This window comes from Sciurus carolinensis, chromosome 11 (genome assembly GCF_902686445.1).
Source record: "Sciurus carolinensis chromosome 11, mSciCar1.2, whole genome shotgun sequence".
NCBI lineage: Eukaryota > Metazoa > Chordata > Mammalia > Rodentia > Sciuridae > Sciurus > Sciurus carolinensis.
In genome coordinates this window covers 111,660,338-111,678,374 of record NC_062223.1, presented here as the reverse complement: position 1 = coordinate 111,678,374, position 18,037 = coordinate 111,660,338, and the positions used below count along the sequence as shown (strand labels likewise).

Genomic DNA, 18,037 nt, shown 5'->3' with positions numbered 1-18,037 from the left:
TCTTCAACCAATGAGAGTCCTTCCGCTGTTCGTCCAAACCACACCCCAGGCCCGCCCCCAGCGCTGGCAGAGAGAATGAGTCTCCCAGGCGCTTGTACTGGTTGAACTTTTCAGTTGGGCGGGGACCCGCTGCAAAACTCTGCCCCAGAAAACGGACCAGGCCTGTTCCTCACGCCATTTATTCATTTAGCGGCTCCACGGGGCAATAGCTACCAGTTCAGCCAAGAGGAGTTTCCGGGTTTCTCCAAGATGTTTGGTGACCTGAAGTTCTCAGTGGTCAGTGGTTGGAGAAAGCGTCCTCCGTGCCCCCATGCCCCCATTAGCCTTCCTAGGTGTGGAACCGTTGACCCCGCCACTGAGGGAACTGCCCAAGCCAACCCTGGAGGCTGTGTGCAAAAGTTCAGAATGGTTTTCCAGAGCATCTCCTCTTCAACTTTGGAGTTTAAGGTGTGTAAAAGAGATACCATTAAATAAAACTTTACATGATCAGCTTATCATGAACTATAACCTGTTCTTTCTGCACTTCAGAGCCCGAATAATGTTAGGGGTCAAAAGACCTACCTTTCTGCACAGTCCACTTAACCTTTTTTTGTTGAACTCTTCCACCCGTAACTAACCCAACCACAACTAACGATGGCAAATAAGCCTAGGAGACAGGCTGGAGACATCCACAATTCCAAAGGGCTCTAGAACTCTTTAAGATTAAAGGGTGGCCAACATCTCTGGGCCACCCAATTCCCCAAAGCAGTGGATTCTCCCCACAGGAGTAGTGGCAAAATGATGGAAAATGTCCTTCCTCTGGAGGCTCACACCAGAGTCCCATTCTTGCTGTCATATCGAGTTGTGGCCTGGGGGAAGCAAAGGGTGGCATACTCTGTAGCATTTTCTAAATACCAGTGTTTCACCTCACTGGCAGAGCGTGGCTGGGTAAGACTACACACTTGAATGTCTGCATAATGTAAGTTGCTCTCTTCCAACGTGAGGTCTTGACTCCTCTTTTGAGAGATGGGCTGCTGTAACACCTGCTCATACATATGTCCTCTTGTTTCATGGTCCTGCAAGGAATCGACAGAATTAAGGAAGATGCTTGACTTGCTTTTGCCCCTCAACGCCAGTGCAGGGCAAGTTAGACTGATGTCTCTTTACTTTGCTTCTTTGGGGATAGAGGAGGCTGGGCAGAACCAGCAAATTCTACAGATGACTGAGATGTGTCTGTCCCAGGGTTAAAAAGATGAGTACTGGGATCCCATGTCTGAGTAGTCCCAAGAGGCGAGGAGGCCTGTCATTACCTTTGTGCAATTCTGCTGCAGCTGTTGCTGCTGCTTCAATGTGCGTCTTGCTTGGTTCCCTGCAGGGAAGAAATTCAACTTAACTCCATTCTCTCTTCTCTGTTTCTGCTGAGATTGCCCTTTTCAGGTAAACTACTGTGATGGGCTTTCTACCCTCCCTGCCTCCATTCCCACTTCTTTCACTTCTACTATTCCTATATCCAAACTCCTTCACAGGGTACACCATCTGGCCCTTTCACAATCTGGTCATAATATCTTCCAACCTCATTTTTCACCAACCCCCGACATAGTTCCATAAATATATATTAAGACTCTGTGCCAGGTTCTGGGGATAGAAGAATAAGGAGACTGTTTTCTCTGCTTCAGGGAGCTTATAGATTACTAGGGCAGACAAATTAGTAAACTAAGACTATTACTACGATGTGGTAGTAAGTGCTCAGTTACACCAGACGGCCACTTTCAATCAAGTCTCTCTCGCTTTCTCTCCTTTCTGTGTCTCTGTATGAACTAATTTCTCAGCTAAAGCATTCTCTGCCTTCTCTCATTCTCCCATGTGTGTATATCTGTTATACCACAAGTAGATGATATTATCATTATTTATGAGTCTACCTCTCGAACTTTATTTTCAGCTCTTCCAGGGTGAGACCACGTGTCCTTCCCCTTGTGCCTCTCTGCTTCCACCTCACAGAGTGGCTCACATTCAACATAAGTGCTCTGTGACATTTACTAAATGAATGAAAGAATGAGTGCCCAACCCTACCACTCTAAGAGAAAAAATTAAGATTCACAAGTTCAGGGCTGCCCTTGAACCCAGTAAACTAAAGATTCTCTTTGATGTACTATCTCCTTTTCTTCCAAGCCCACTTCCCTTTTTACCCTTGTGCCCTTTCCAAAGATTCCAGTTGTGATGTCTTCTGTAATTTGCTTTACCCCAGGGCCCTCCCCCAAAGTTACCTGTTTTCTTTTTCTTCTGGAAAGTTGAAGGACAGCTCCTGTGATAGGAAAAACAGATCACCTATGTGCAAGAGCTCTGGCCTCTATCTCCTTTCCTTTATCACTTGTTCTGTGGTCTCTTTAATATTCCCTAAAGATTCATCCTGAGCCAGGTTCAGCCTGAAAACATTTCTCAAGGGTACCTCTCCCAGATGGATGGTTCTGGAAGGTAGAGTGGTACAACTGACATAACCAAACCCAAAATACAGCTTTAGGCAACCAGCACTACTTGCCAGAGATGTTGCTGGCTTGAGGGCTATTCTGGGATTGTCTAACAAGCTAATCCCAGCAGAGGTAAGGGAAACCTGCCAAATAATGGGATATTCCTGGATCCAGAGACCCTCTTGCTTCTTCTTCAGTGCTATTTTTTCAGGGTCTTTACCAACCTGAGATTTTCATTCTGGGAGCTTAAAAGGTGCCACAACCAGAGCTAACTAGTTAGGGCCCCTCAAAGTCCTTTTCCAATAAGTGACCTCCCTATCCACTTCTCTGTCCTTGTTTTTAATTAACAGAAAGTGAGAGATGTTTAACCTTTAACGTCCTTTGGAGTACTTTGTCTGCAGCACAGGGAGCACTGAATTTGGTGTGTGACTCAGCTAGCTACCTTGCCCTCACTGCAGGGCAGACCTCTAATATTAATTTCTGAGCCCCTAGGGTCCCCAGTGCAGCCAGTGTGTCTATATAGTTGTCAACAGTTTGACATCCAAAGAAAGAACACTTGTCTGAGGAAATAGGCTGAATAGTTTGGGACTTACTCAGATGTTTTTTCTTGCTAGTACATTTCCAAATCTCCACCAGAGCCGACCCTATTTGTCTGTCTGATTTCTCCTCTCCCTGGGAAGTTTCCTTCTTTTGCTAATTAAGAGAAAGAGAGGAGACAGACTTCTAAATCATGTTAACTGTACTACTGTAGGAAAAAAAAATCAGGATTTTTCCTTATACTCCTGATAGAGGTCTATGTTTTGGTGTGATTTTTGGTTTTGATGCCTACCGAGTTGAGAGCAGTTACAGTCCATTCAAATGCTACAAATGGTTCAGCAGAAAAAACTTGTCTTTCAACTTCCTCCTCTGCCACTTCAGTTCTTGCTTTGCGCTGCAGCTGCCCCCTCATAGTCTTATCCTAGAAGCCAGAGAATCATCTAATTCCTTGCCCCTTGTCATTATTACTTTCCTACTTATTTTTACTTAAATGGATAGAGAAAATATTAATTCCAAGAGACATGACTTGCCAGGTGCAGTAGCATACACCCATAATCCTAGCTACTTGGGAGGCTAAGGTAGGAGGATCACAAGTTTGAGGGCAGTCTTGGAAACTTAGTGAGACCCTGATACAAAATTAAAAAAAAACAAAAGGGCTAGGGAGGTAGTTCAGGGGTAGAGTGTCCCTGGGTTTAATCCTCAGTTCTGCAAAAATAAATAAGTAAGCAAACAAACAAAATAAAATAAATGACTAGGGCTAACCAATTTTAGTAAACAGAGCCTGTTCCCAAATTGGATATTGCACAGTGCTTGGACACAACCCAGAGTGTTAATAGGTGACAATTTATTTTTACATCAGAGTTCAGGAAACTAAATGGGCACTCACAGTGGTAGTAGATTCAGTCCTTCCAAAATGCAATTGGAAATAAATATGAAAAGCCATAAATATAAACACATGTACTCTCTGATACAGCTATTCTATATCCTAATAATTCATGTGCAAATATGGATACTCTTTCTAGCATTGTTTATAATTTCAAAGAATAGAAAACATCATGAATGTTCAATATTTGGTGTCTGACCAAATAATGGTATATTCAATCAATGGAAATTTATGTAACCACTTTAAAAAGGATGTTGGGAGAACAACTAGTAGCATGGAAAATTTTACTTTTTATTAAGTTAATAAAAAGATAAAAAGTAGGGCACAGAGATGCATGCCTGTAATCCTAGAACTCCAGAGGCCAAGACAGGAGGATTGAAAGTCTGAGCTCAACCTGGGAAACTGAGTAAGAACTTGTCTCAAAATAAAAAAAAATTAAAAGGGCTAGGGATGTACCTCAGGGAAGAGTGCCCAGTCATCTCTGGGTGCTTTATTGACTTTTATTTATTTTTAATAGATTTTCATTTTCTTCTCTTGGATATTTTCCAAATTTTCTGTAATGAATGTCTATTACTCTTGGGGGGGGTTTACTGGGGATTGAACCCAGGGGCGCTTAACCACTGAGTCACATTCCTAGCCCTTTTAAAATATTTTATTTAGAGACAGGGTCTCTATGAGTTGCTTAGAGCCTCACTAAGTTGCTGAGGCTGGTTTTTGTGATACTCCTGCCTCTGGGATTATAGGCATGCACCACCACGGCCCACTTGTCTACTTTTATAATCTAAAAAACAGCAACAAAGAATATTTTTAAATAAAAATCTTCACTTGTCATAGTAACATTAAGTTTTTGAAGGTTTATTGAGATAACTTCAAATAGAATCATTTTTATTTGATCCTATTAATATTTTAATAGAAACAAAAATAGAGATGGCTAGAATGTCTGTTGTAATGTTTCTAGAATGGGCTCTAGAGTCAGACTGACTGTGTCAGGTTAACTGTAAGACTTTCAGAAGGTTTTGAACCTCTCTAGTCCTCTATTTGAGTATTAATGAGGATGTTAATAGAACCTAAACATCATTGGGCTGGGCACAGTGGTACACAGTTGTAATCCCACTAACTTGAGAAACTGAGGCAGGAAGAGATCCGAAGTTCAAGGCCAGCATAAGCAATTTTGTGAGACCCTATCTCAAAATAAAGGGTTTCCCAGTGGCTGGGGAGGCTGAGACAGGAGGATCGAGAGTTCAAAGCCAGCCTCAGCAAAAGTGAGGCACTAAACAACTCAATGAGACCCTGTCTTTAAATAAAATATAAAATAGGACTGGGGATGTGACTCAGTGTGAGTGCCCCTGAGTTCATTCCCTGGTACCCCCCTCCACAAAAAAAAAAAAAAAAAAAAAAAAGGCTGGGCTTTGTAACTCAGTGGTAGAGCACCTTGGATTCAAAAAAGAAGACAGGAGAAAGAGGAGAGGGAGGAGAAAGAAGAGTGCATGCGAAAGAAAGAAAGAATCTAAACATGGGACTATTGTAAGGATAAAATAAAATAGTAAATGTAAGATATTAAGCACATTACTTAGTATAATGAGCATCAATAACAAAGCTGACTAAGATGACTATCAATAATTATCACCCTCAGAAAAGAACAAACCAGGGCTGGGGTTGTGGCTCAGTGCTAGAGTGCTTACCTAGCACGTGGGAGACACTGGGTTTGATCTCCAGCACCGCATAAAAAAACTAAATGAGCAAAATAAAGGTATTATGTACATCTACAACTAAAAAACTTAAAAAAGAAAAAAAGAAAGAAAGGAAAGAACAAACCAGTGATGAAGAACACAAACACTTGGGAAACTGGGGAGTGAAAGAAGCTGTTATATTCCTTTCTCTAGAAGCTGTTCTGTGTTCTAAATGTCCTATTTCAATAGACATTTTACTGTTTAAGGGTGCTTTGTTTGTTTGTTTTTTCATTCCTAACAACATTCTGGGGAGACTCATACATTTGTTCCCATTTTATAGATGGGTCAACTAAGGCTTTACAACTTTGGGAACTTATTCAAGAAGGCAGGGATCAAATTTCCTTTTATCAGTGTCTTCTGCATCTATCACTGCACCCAGTACATACAGCATATCCAATAAATATTTGTTGAATAAAGGAAAAAATGACTAATTAGTAGGGACAGGACTTGAATCCAATGTACTGACCCTATGTCTTTTGTGTTTTGCAAGGTACCTTGTTTGTCTCTTTAAATATTGGGATACTTTTTTTTTTTTTCTTTTTTTTTTAATAAAGGAGACATCCTTAATTTTGGTGCTGGCCACAGAATGATATAGGCAGTGGTCAGGATTAGGTCTTGGAGTTCATGGCAGTGGTGAAAACTGCAAAAGAATAGTTACCATACCACAAATAACTTAGTATGCAGTTTTCACAACACTATATCCTTCACTCTTCAAAACAAATCAGTGATCTAAACAATAGGAGTTGTGTTATCTATATTTTACATGTGAGAGCACAGAGAAATTAAGGGACTTACCTAAGATCACACAGCAAATAAATATGAAAGTTATATTCACATATTCCATGGATATTCTCCTTATCACTTCCACCCTTTTAAACAGACATTTGTCTAAAGTTGATCTGCTTGATCTGTGATTACTAGTGGTGAAAGAATGGGACATGAGGTCAGGCAGACCTGGGTTGGAATCCTGCTTTACCTGCTTTCTGGCCATGTCACATGAGTTAACTTCTCACTTCTCTGAGCCTCAGCTTTTGAGCTAGCTATAAAGTGGGAGGAGGGGTAAGACCACTTACTCATAGAAGTATTGGGAAAATTAGATGATAATGTGGAGTGCCTGGCATAGAAAGCTCTTCAATGCTACAATTATTGTTGCTACCTGGGGAAGAAGGGAGAGAAGGGGAAAAGGAAGAGAACAAAGAGAAATGATGCCAATTCACCATGTCCAGCCCTGCTAAGGACACTGGAGTGGGGCATGGCTGTGTTTTCTAAGGTCTCCTGAAAGGAGTAAGCGTGGAAGGAGAGCGTGCTCTGGTGTGGAGACCAGAAGGTGCCAGGCTGAGGAAGGTGGCAGTGGGAGGCACTATCTCCAGGTTCTCTGATTTCCCCACATACACCAACAGAGATGATACCCTCTGCCCTTGCACCCTACTCACCAGCTTCCTCTGCAGCAGAGCTGGTTTCCCATGGCGTATGGTCTCCCAAGGAGCACAGCTGTTTTTCCGACATAAAGAGGCTTGCGCATTTCCTGGTTCCTGGTTCAGCTTTCGGTGGCAGCTCCCAGGGAGTCTCTGTCAGTGTCAGATTTCAACCTAGCAGGTTGGACTTTGGAAGCCACCTGCTGGAATGATTCCCAGGTGACTGTTTCCAGCCAAGGGTGGAACAACATACAGAGGCTCCAGGTGACAGCTATCTCACCTTTGGGATTTGAGGCTTCTTTTAATGAAACCATGAACTTTGAGCTTTAAGCTTCAAATAAAAAAGAAATCTAAGATGGAAAAGGACTCTGTATTTCCTTAGGAAACGTTTCTCCACTAGATCAGGCTGCCTTTGAAATATAGCCTCCATAGTGGAGTAGAGTCTCCCTTATGTTCACCAAGCACCTCTCAAATTTGAGTTTCATTCCCAGTGTAATTGGTACCAATTTTTTTTATGATTTCTGTCCCCAATCTGGGTTTGAATACTAGAGCCTCTTGGAAGCTGAATTTTAGGGAAATGGATTTCTTTTGTATTCTCTCTTGCTACTGGAATTAATGTGGGCAAATCACTTAAACTTTTAGAGACTAGGTTTCCAGGACTGTAAAGTAGAAGTACTAAATTTATCATCAAATCCCCTTTCTGGAATAGAATCAGATGATTCTATGATTGGAATGGCCTCAGCACTTCTTGACCACTCACTTCCCCATCCTTAGTTTCAGGACTACAAAATCTTCACGCAGCTGCTGCATTGTCTCTAAGTTAGACTCATTCCCCACTCTCCAGTAACTAGGATGCAGCTCAGCAAATTCCCCTGTAGAATGAATGAGCTCTAGGAAAACATGTAAAGCCCATAAATCTTGTTTTCAGTATCCTCACCTTGTCTTTAGTGCCTTCCTCAGATGCCCATACTCAGCTCTGGACTCCTCAGAGCACACTGGACTCTGAACTTCTCTCTCCATCTTCTTAGAAAATGGTGATAGGAATGACAACCTCATAGGATTGTGGTGAAGATTAAATGAGAACCATGTATGTAAAGCACTAGCTCAAGGCCTGACACACAAAAAGCTCTCAGTAAGTCTTGGCTGCTGTTATTATTATTGCTTCTTGTTCTTATCTAATTATCTGATGGTAAAGCATCTTATATTATTACCTTGTGCCCCAATCACTGCACATGCTTCTCCCCTGAAGATAATTTTGTAGTGTACCATTAACTGTGTTCTTTTAATCCTGTTACCTGCTCATCTCCCCCCAGTCAAAAGCTATCAATAGGGCTAGAGTTGTAGCTCAGTGGCAGAGCGCTTGCCTAGCATATGTGAGGCATTGGGTTCAATCTTTAGCACCACATAAAAATAAACAAATAAAATAAAGGCATTCTGTCCATCAACAACTACAAAAAAAAAAAAGATAAAAAGAAAGAAAGAACGAACTATCAGTAATTTCCTGTTAGCTACACAATAGAGTTCCAGTATCTTTTTTTCTTTTTTTTTCCAGGTACTAGGGATTGAATCCAGGGATGCTCTACCACTGAGATACACCTTCAGCCCTTTAAACTCCTTTAAATTTATTTTGAGACAGGGTCTTGCTGAGTATCCCAACCTGGCCTTGAATTTATGATCCTCTTGCCTCAGTCTTCTGAGTATCTGGGATTACAAGAACGTGCCCCTGCAACTGTTTTAAAGTTCCATCTATGAAGGCACGTGAAGTCTTTCATAATTTGGTCCCTTTCTAGCCTTCTCTTCTGTAATTTACAGGAAATCACTTAAAAGATTTTTAGATAACGAAGAACCAGCTAGAGTGCATTTGTGGCAGAAAACCTGACGTGCTTTAAGCAACATTAATAGGAATGTAGAGTGATAAATAACAATGTTGGTTATTCTACCTAAGTCTCTAGTAGTCAATCTCTGCTTCGAATAATAATTTTAGGTCTGTGTGTTGAATTTCAAGTTACACTGTCAAATGGCAGTATATTCAAAAGAAATCTGTGTAGCACGTGGTATGGAAAGTGCTATAAAATAGAGCTGAAAGCTGGGTGCCATGGTACACGCCTGTAATCCCAGCGGCTCAGGAGGCTGAGGCAAGAGGATTGTGGGTTCAAAGCCAGACTCAGCAACAGTAAGGCACTAAACAACTCAGTGAGACCCTATCTATAAATAAAATACACACCAAAGAAAGGGGGCTGGGGATGTGGCTGGGTGGTCAAGTACCCTAAACTCAATCCAATCCCTGGCACCGGCCCCACCCCCACAAAAAAAGAACTAGGCACAATGTCCCAGGAAAAGGGATGTGTAAGAAAAGTAAGATGATTTACATTTAAACATTTGAAGGACTTCGAAGTGAAAGATGGATTGCATTTGTTTTCTGGACATAAACAGACCAATGGACAGAAGTTACTGAAATGCAGATTTTCGTTCAACAGAAGGAAGAATTTGGGGCTGGGGTGGTGGCTCAGAGGCAGAGTGCTCGCCTAGCATATGTGAGGTACTGGGTTCGATTCTCAGTACTGCATATAAATAAACGAATAAAATAAAGATCTATCAACAACTAAAATAAAATTTAAAAAATAAAAGAAGGAAGAATTTATAAGTTATGTCCAAAAAGAAAATGGAGAGGGCTACTTGATGAAGTTCTAAGTCCTCTGTCATTCAAACTGCCCCAGAAGATGGACATAGTGGCCTAGCTACTTCAGGACGATGGCCAGATTGAGGCTAGCCTGGGCAACTTAGTGAGACTGTCTAAAAATAAAATAAAAATAGAACTGGGGCTGTGGCTCAATGGTAGAGTGCTGGGAGGCACTGGGTTCAAGCCTCAGCACCACATAAAATAAATAAATAAAAATAAAGGTGTCCATCTTAAACTAAAAAAAAAAAATATTGGGCTGAGGTTGTGGCTCAGTGGTAGAACCCTTGCCTTGCACAGGTGAGGCACTGGGTTTGATTCTCAGCACCACATATTAAAAAATGAATAAAATAAAGGTCCATCAACAACTAAAAGAAATATTTTTTGAAAAATTAAAAAAATAAAAATAAAAAGGGCTAATGATATAACTTAGTGATAGAGTGCTTGCCCAATATATGCAAGGCCTTGGGTTCATTCCTCAATAATGAGAAAAGAAAAGGGGGGAAAAAAAGATTCCAGAAGTTGATTAATGACTTTAAATATTTTATTTTAAGGAATCCTTTCCTTTAGGCAAAGTTCAGGGGTTGAGAATGTAGCTCAGTGGTAGAGTTCATGTTTTTTTAAAAATATTTTTGATGCATTATTATTACACATAATAGTGGGATTCATGCTTAATATGTGCAAGGCCCTGGGTTCAATCCTCAGTCCCCAAATAAATAAGTGAATAAATAATGCCCAATTACAAAACAGAATAATGTGAAGTTATTCTGGTTGAAGTTTGAGTTTCTACTTCTTTTTTTATTCTTCTCAACTACATGGTAAGATTTCTAAGAGTATATAAGGAAAGACTATCATTTTTATAATTAACATTTATAATGTATATCCCCCATAGGGCATTACTTGGAGTTTGATAAATATTTGTTGAATGAATGAATGAATGGATGGATGGATGAATGAACAGTTGAACATAATTTTATTTCTTTTAAGTGCATTTTTATCTTTAATGAAAGACAGTCCTTTAATCAATAATCAAATTCCTTAAATGAGGATTCTTATCCCGGGGATCTACAAATCCTTAAAAGGGGTAGGAATGGGGGTACAGTGGTACAGTGGTAGAGCGCTTGCCTAGCATGTGTGAGGCACTGGGTTTGATTCTCAACACTGCATATAAATAAATAAGGTAAAGGTCCATCAACAACTAAAAAAAATTTTTTTTAAAAAGCAGTATGAATGGATCCCACGAACTGTGAAACTATTCGGAGTGTTGTCAAATTTGGGAAGCATGTGCATTTTTCTGGTAAGAGTATCTATAGTTTTGTCACCCCAAAAAGTTAAGAAAAATCACTTCAATGGAAGAATTTCAGGTGTCCACCACCATCCGGGAAAAAAAAAAACTTTGGGGCAAGGAAATCTTCTTACGCTCTCCAAATCATAGACATGCACATCCTCTCGATTGTAAAGAGTTAAGTGTGGGCATAGACCCCAGGCTTTCCTGAACACACCATACCCATAGCATTGAGACTTTACTCACAAGGGATGCTTCCCTGGCAATTACCAACACAGTAAGAGGCCTAGATCCCTGCATTTAGTCTTGGATTAGGTGAAGGGATACAGTAATTCCTCTTTCTGAAATGTTCCAAAATTAGAGACAATGCTTCCATGTGGGCCTCCGCTGCGCAGAGGATGGGGAGGCTGTGGGGTTCAGTGATAATGGTGAAGGTTGCACCCATGTGTGCACACTCAGTCCCTCAGAATCAGAGACCATTTCAGAGGACAGACCTTAGTATGGAAAAACAAAGCATTCACTCCAGGGCTTTAGGCAACTCTCCCCAGCCAAAAATCATTTTCCCAACCCCTACCCAAAAAGGGCCAGACAGTCTGGAGACCCTTGTTTTTGTGTTTCTAATCACCAGCTCAGACAGTGCCCTCTGGGCTGTTTGGATGGCATATCCCTTTTCCCTCCCAGGATCACTCTCTCTTTTGTTGCATTGTGAGAAAATTATGACTAGGAATTTGATCTGGAGCCAGTGTTAGCTTCCGGCAGTGATCTCAGCATCCAAGTGTGAGCTCAGGGTACTGTGACGTTGAGCACATATAACAGGACCTTTTTGTCTAATGGTTATGACCTCCTCCTTCCCACCCATCCCATTTTCCAGGCCACAGAATACTGAGCAGCACAAACAAGGCCCTGAGATTTGGGTTTATTCAGCTCCACCCAGAACTAAACCAAACACTATGACATGTCCCAAAAGACCAAACCATACACTCTGGACCATGCACCTTTCCCTTCCCACAAAGATGCTGCTACCTCTGGGGTGGTGGGCAGTTGCTCAAATCACCTCGGAGGTAGAAAGGGACTTGCTGGGTGCTGGGTCTCTGGCAGTCAGGACTCAACTCTGGCTGCTTCCTCCTCTTCCTCTGGATCAGGAGGTGCAGGGAGCAGGGAGATGTAGACCTCATTGACCTCTGTGTCCAAATGTCGGCCACCACGTGGTGCCTCCAGGTTAAGGATGCCATCATGGGAGAGAGCAGCTTTGACTCGCCAGGGGTCGACATCAGCAGGCAGAACATAGGTGCGGCAGAACTCTCGGGACACGAAGCCATGGCGATCCAGGCGCTGGGGGTGCTTGGCAGACACCTCCAGAAGGTTGTCCACAGTCCTCACAGTTACCTCGTCTGGGGTAAAGTGGCTCACATCCAGAAATGCCTGGAACTTGCCCTCACTGAGCCTGAGCTCAGAGGCCCCTGCCCTGCTGCCCTCCCCAGCTTGGGTGGCCCGAGGCCGGACATAGTAGCCATGGTAGAGGGTGGGGGTCAGGATCTCTTCTGGAAGTAGGCCTGAGGGGCAGAAAGAGAAGGCAAGAGGCAGGATGAGGGAGGATAAGGTGGGCACAGGGTGAAATGAGAGCTCATGAGATGTGGGAATGGGAAGAGCAGGAGGGGAGTCAGAAGTAGGGAAGGGGATCTAGGCAGGCAGTGGGAAGAGGGCATTGAAAGGAAATGAAACTGCAATGGAGCAGGGAAACCAAGCCAGGACTTGGTGGGTAGAAGGGGCTCAGGAAGGCACACCAAGACTGGAAAGGGGCAGGAATAAAAGCACTGCAAGTTCCATGTCTGTCCAGAGGTCAGTAGGAAGGGGAGAGAGCCCTGATGGCGGGGGTGAGGGGGGAGTCTGAGTGGAGACGGTTTGCCCCAGGAGTTCAGTTAAGCCTGAAGTGGGGTGGAGGCCAGTAACTTTGGGAGGTCAGCCCAGAATTTCGGGAGGTGGGGGTGGGAGGCACTGGGGTGGCGACCAGCCCATACCTTCGCCAAAGCGCTGCTCACCCAGGCGGCTGGGGTTGGCGAATTCGTACTCGGCGGTGGCCGGGTGGGCATGTGGCACTGAGCGGCCCGACATGGCTGCGGTCTGTTCCGTGGTTCTGGTCCGAGGTGCAGCCCCAACAGGCGCAACGCGACCCCTCCAGCTGCCCGGAGAGCCAGCGCTCGGTCGGAGGTGGAGGCGGGGTCTACACCACCCAAAATAGTGCGGCGCCTCTGCGGGGAGGGTAGGGAGCAGGGGCCCCAAGTGCAGTGGCGAGGGTGTGACCAACGCCGCCCGACCTGGACCCCCAGTCCCCTCCTCCGCACACGCTTCAGCTGTCGCAGGGGGCCTTAGAGGACAGCTGGGAGCCCTGGCCCGGGAGTGAGCTGGGGAGGGGAGCCGGTGCCACGCCAAGGGAGGGCCTATTTGAGACCCTCACCAACAGTTTGCACATTTCCACATCATCTTTTCTCCTCAGTCGCAAGCACCATGCACCCTACTTCATAAACACTCTGGATTTAATGTTATGCCAGCCCCACAGCATAAAAGATGTGAGAAACTTTTCTACCCTTTTTGGGGAGCAGTGCCCAGATTGTCAGGGTCTTCTCCTGAACCCAGGTCAACCCAGGGCACCCAGTACCACGCCTGGTACTGACATATTGGCAGTCACTGCTCTCCACTAGGGACCCACAAAGAGTTAATGTCCCTGGGGCCCAGCCTAGGAAGATTCCAGTCCCTGCCCAGGCCCAAGATAGTTGCTGGCTCAATTCCCCTGGCATGCAGGACTGGAGAGGAGGAGGGGCACATCACCGCCTGCTTGGGATTCCTGACTCTGTCCAGATCTAGAGAACAGGGGGTGGGGGTGGGTGCCACCGGGTGTGGACAGAAAGCTAGGGAAACAAGACCATGACAAGTCACTGGCCAGCTCAGACGTGTTTGTGTTTCTCTTTTCTTAGCTCAGTGAGTACTGGGTATGTGTCACACTGCCAAATCCCCGATCACAAGTCTCCATGAACTGGCGGTGAGCTGGGATAATAAAACCCCTGACATCACCATTCCAGAAGCTTCACAAGACTGCATATATAAGGGGCCGGCTGTAGCTGCAGCTGAAGGAGCTGACCAGCCAGCTGACCCCCTGCATTCACTTAGCCGCCATGGACATCGCCATTCACCACCCCTGGATCCGACGCCCTTTCTTTCCTTTCCATTCTCCCAGCCGCCTCTTTGACCAGTTCTTTGGAGAGCACCTGTTGGAGTCTGACCTCTTCCCAACATCCACTTCCCTGAGCCCCTTCTACCTTCGGCCACCCTCCTTCTTGCGGGCACCCAGCTGGATTGACACCGGACTCTCAGAGGTGAGTCTCCCTTTTGCCAGGACGGGAGCCCTTCTTGGAACCTCCTGAACACGTCTCTATTTTCCCTTTCTTCCCTGCGTAAGCTATTTAGGCACGTGTCCAGAATTGAAAAAAAGTGAAGTTACTAATGCTTCCTTCCCCAGGCACTTGTTTCTATTTGATGCTCCTCTGTATCTCATTTATTACATTTTTTTATGCACAGTGAAGATCATCCTCTGTTCCCTAACTTTTAATTAGGATACCCTTTCTGGCTTGATTCATAATGATCTGCTAGGAAAAAGTTGTCTTCAAACTCCTTTACTCACCTCTGCTAGTATCTTATACTCCTAGCAGATTTTATTATCAAGTTCTAGAGCCCAGAGAGACCTCCCTCATCCAGAGCTCTTTATCCCCACTGGGTGGAGCTGGAGATAACAATCACTGTCTCTTCGGGTTCCCTCTTTATGATTTTCCAGGTGCCCTAGGGCTGTGGTAGGGCACTGGCCTGGGGTCAAGCCTTATATGGAAATAACCAGAGTCCAGTCTTAGGACCCTCTTTTGTTCTAAGAGAGTGGGAAAATGGGGCAAACAGATAAGGTTGACAGTGGCTATCACAGATAAGCTCTGGTTTAAAATTATTTAAGTGTGAGTAAACAGCAGCTGAGTGGGCAAGGGCTTTGAAAGGACAAGCAGGACCAACAGAACATTCCAGATTGAGTGGGTGGGAAACTTGGCAGAGAACTGAGCAAAAAGAAGGGGTCTTTGTCTCATAGACAAATGACAAAGCCTGGCACTGGGGTCAGAAAGGCAGCAGAAGCCAGGCCCACATCCATGTCTTGTGACTGGTCTCCTAGGTGGTCAGTATTCTTCCCTGTGCACCTAAATAAAGTTTGGGCCTAATGGCCAAGAAGTAGGCCTTAGGTACCACTGTGGTGGCTACCCCGAGCCACAGAGGCATGTTTATTATCTTAGTGCACAAGAGGAAGATGAGATAGCTAGATAGAAAGCGAGTCTGCAGAATGATGAGACTGCAGTGTAATTAACATTCTTGCCATTTTTTCTCTTTCCCACTCACTTACCTTGCTGTTTCTAGATGCGTATGGAGAAGGACAGGTTCTCTGTCAACCTGGATGTAAAGCACTTCTCCCCGGAGGAACTCAAGGTCAAGGTGCTGGGAGATGTGATTGAGGTGCATGGCAAGCATGAAGAGCGCCAGGTATAAGGAGTTTCTTTTCTTCTGCTCATTCAGTGTACCCTGTACGCCAGGTACTGCCATCAGCCATCTGAGGCTAGAAAACTAAATTAGGGATACAATCCTTGTTCTTCTTTGCCCAGAGAAGTGGTTGTTATTCTGATTGCTTTGGATGGAATGTTCACTCCCCATCTAATGCAGGGGTTTCCAACCTTGGCTGCATTAGAATCATGAGAATTTTTAAAAATTCCAGTGTTCAGGTATACCCCAGACTAATTAAATCATAATTTTTAGGTAGTATAACTCAAGCATCAGCATTTTTAAAAAGTTCCCTGGGTAATTTTAATCTGCAGCCAACTGAGAACCACTGCCTTAGGCATAGTGTTGTCAGACACTTGGTTGCTTTACATAATTACATTAACTACGTGTACCCTGAAGCACTGGAGTTTGTGACTTTTAGATGTTCAGGAATTAATTTCTCTTAAGTCCATCTGAATGTTAAACTACTTGATTTGCCTACTTTTCTGAGTTTATCAGCACCTAATTCCATAGGCCATGAGGAAATCAGTTAATTGAGAGTTTATTTAGATAGATGTTTGGGATTCAGCAGGCATAAAGGTTAGGGTCAACAACTGTTTGTTTTTTTTTTTTTTTTTAATCGCTGATGATTGAACCCAGGGGTGATCTACCGCTGAGGTACATCCCCAACCCTTTAAAACACTTTTTAAAAAATTTAAGACAGTGTTAGCTGGGTGTGGTGGCACATGCCTATAATCCCAGTGGCTCAGGAGACTGAGGCAGGAGAATCTTGAGTTTAAAGCCAGCCTCAGCAATAGCAAGGCACTAAGCAACTCACTAAGCAACTCAGTGAGACCCTGTCTCTAAATAAAATACAAAATAGGACTGGGGATGTGGTTCAGTGGTCAAGTGTCCCTGAGTTCAATCCCATAAAAAAAAAAAAAAAGAAAATTTAAGATGGTGTCTTGTTAAATTGTCCAAGCTGGCTGGTCTTGAACTTATGATCCTCCTATCTCAGTCTCCCTAGTAGCTGGGATTATAGGCATGTGCCAGCAGGCCTGTTTAAGGTCAATAACTCTTTGGGGGGTATCCTGAAAAATGCAGTTTTCCATGACTTTCTGAAAATTTAAAAATTGCTTTTAAACAATTAATGATAACTCAGAACCTGTGCAAAACCAGTATGGCTTAATGTCCACAGGCTGTTTCAGTTTTGCTCATGTGATTTCAAATTGTGTCAGTCTCCCTGGATAGAGTATTTTTTAAGCAGCAATCCTATGTGTCTGGAACATTCTGGGACATTCCTGAAGAGTCAGGACAATTTCTGGGTTTCTTCAGTGACTCAGATCCTCAATGACGGATGAGATTCCAAATATTGTAGGTCCAGCCAGCATTGATCTAAACCTTTGGAAAATACCCCTTAACGTAACATCTCATCCTGTCAGAGTTATAAAGAACTATGAAGTTTTGGGCTGTTTCAGGTTTCTTAGACTCTTACTTGTAGGAGTGACCCTCTAGGCAACTTTATCTTACCCACAAACTTGAAATGAACAGTCGTTATTATTATTTGTCTCAAGTTATGGCTTTGGTCTCACCTAAGGGGAATGGGGTGTCTGAGTTCTGGGAAGTGGCATTATTTCTTGTTCTTACTTCTTTGCTTCTTTCTCATGGATTAGGATGAACATGGTTTCATCTCCAGGGAGTTCCACAGGAAATACCGGATTCCAGCTGATGTGGACCCTCTCACTATTACTTCATCCCTGTCATCTGATGGGGTCCTCACTGTGAATGGACCAAGGAAACAGGCCTCTGGCCCTGAGCGCACCATTCCCATCACTCGTGAAGAGAAGCCTGCTGTCACTGCAGCTCCCAAGAAGTAGATGCCCTTCCTAATTGCATTTTTTAAAATAAGAAAGTTTCCCCACTGGTGAATGAAAATTTTGTGACTACTGCTGAAGCTTATTAATGCTAAGGGCAGGCCCAAATTATTAAGCTAATAAAATATCATTCAGCAACAGACAGCTGTTTTGTGTTTGAATATTTTGTATGGTTTTAAACAAACACACAAATACAGCAGGATCCATTTTAATCATCACCTTATGATTTGGGGGGAATTCCAGGGATTTTAGTCAGAATGACTGGTTCCACCACTTACTAATGGCAAAAATTTAGGCAAGTTGCTTAATTTTCTCCATCTTCAGGCCTTCCACTTATAACATGGGTACTGATTTGTACAGTAAAGAGTAAATTAAGAAGAAAAAGTATGTAAAGCCCCTGGCAGAATTGAAGGAATATCAGAGTTCTTCTTTCTCTTTCCTCTTTGATTGTAGCTCTCAATTTCAATAAATGGAACAAATCTGAATGAACTCTAACAACACATAAAAGACATAGTGCATTTCTGAAATTAATTATATCAATATGGTGATCCTAGTGTTGTCTGATATTTTTCTACCATAGTGTTGTCTTCAAATGATTCATAAAGACAATAAATAGGACTTGGGTGATTATC

At 43.4% G+C, this 18,037-nt stretch overlaps 3 protein-coding genes across 4 annotated transcripts; 1 reads left to right on the top strand and 2 right to left on the bottom strand.

The window, feature by feature from the left end:
- Positions 1-167: 167 nt before the first annotated feature.
- On the bottom strand, positions 168-7,416 carry C11H11orf52 (chromosome 11 C11orf52 homolog). 2 transcript variants are annotated; one of them, XM_047517567.1, is made up of 4 exons: positions 7,028-7,411; positions 2,244-2,281; positions 1,290-1,348; positions 168-1,055 (listed from the first exon to the last, which is right to left on the bottom strand). In XM_047517567.1, the coding sequence occupies exons 1-4, from the start codon at positions 7,114-7,116 to the stop codon at positions 807-809; spliced, it is 435 nt and encodes a 144-aa protein (XP_047373523.1). In that variant the 5' UTR covers positions 7,117-7,411; the 3' UTR covers positions 168-806. The 2 variants fall into 2 exon arrangements, with proteins under 2 accessions (XP_047373523.1, XP_047373524.1); XM_047517568.1 differs by lacking the exon at positions 2,244-2,281 and having other exon boundaries at positions 7,028-7,416.
- Positions 7,417-11,871: 4,455 nt separating this feature from the next.
- Positions 11,872-13,260, bottom strand: Hspb2 (heat shock protein family B (small) member 2). The gene is made up of 2 exons (XM_047518711.1): positions 12,990-13,260; positions 11,872-12,524 (listed from the first exon to the last, which is right to left on the bottom strand). The coding sequence occupies exons 1-2, from the start codon at positions 13,081-13,083 to the stop codon at positions 12,070-12,072; spliced, it is 549 nt and encodes a 182-aa protein (XP_047374667.1). The 5' UTR covers positions 13,084-13,260; the 3' UTR covers positions 11,872-12,069.
- Positions 13,261-13,952: 692 nt separating this feature from the next.
- Cryab (crystallin alpha B) lies at positions 13,953-17,547 on the top strand. The gene is made up of 3 exons (XM_047518712.1): positions 13,953-14,342; positions 15,415-15,537; positions 17,205-17,547. Exons 1-3 carry the CDS (start codon positions 14,142-14,144, stop codon positions 17,406-17,408), a joined length of 528 nt encoding a protein of 175 aa, XP_047374668.1. The 5' UTR covers positions 13,953-14,141; the 3' UTR covers positions 17,409-17,547.
- The last annotated feature ends 490 nt before the right edge of the window (positions 17,548-18,037 follow it).

Coding starts and splice junctions, on each gene's coding strand:
- C11H11orf52 (XM_047517567.1), bottom strand. CDS start 7,116: ATGCGCAAGCCTCTTTATGTCGGAAAAACAGCTGTGCTCCTTGGGAGA. Junction 2,282..7,027: donor CTCTGCTGCAGAGGAAGCTG/GTGAGTAGGGTG, acceptor TTCCTATCACAG/GAGCTGTCCTTCAACTTTCC. Junction 1,349..2,243: donor CCAGAAGAAAAAGAAAACAG/GTAACTTTGGGG, acceptor TCTTCCCTGCAG/GGAACCAAGCAAGACGCACA.
- Hspb2 (XM_047518711.1), bottom strand. CDS start 13,083: ATGTCGGGCCGCTCAGTGCCACATGCCCACCCGGCCACCGCCGAGTAC. Junction 12,525..12,989: donor TGAGCAGCGCTTTGGCGAAG/GTATGGGCTGGT, acceptor TCTGCCCCTCAG/GCCTACTTCCAGAAGAGATC.
- Cryab (XM_047518712.1), top strand. CDS start 14,142: ATGGACATCGCCATTCACCACCCCTGGATCCGACGCCCTTTCTTTCCT. Junction 14,343..15,414: donor TTGACACCGGACTCTCAGAG/GTGAGTCTCCCT, acceptor TGCTGTTTCTAG/ATGCGTATGGAGAAGGACAG. Junction 15,538..17,204: donor GCAAGCATGAAGAGCGCCAG/GTATAAGGAGTT, acceptor CTCATGGATTAG/GATGAACATGGTTTCATCTC.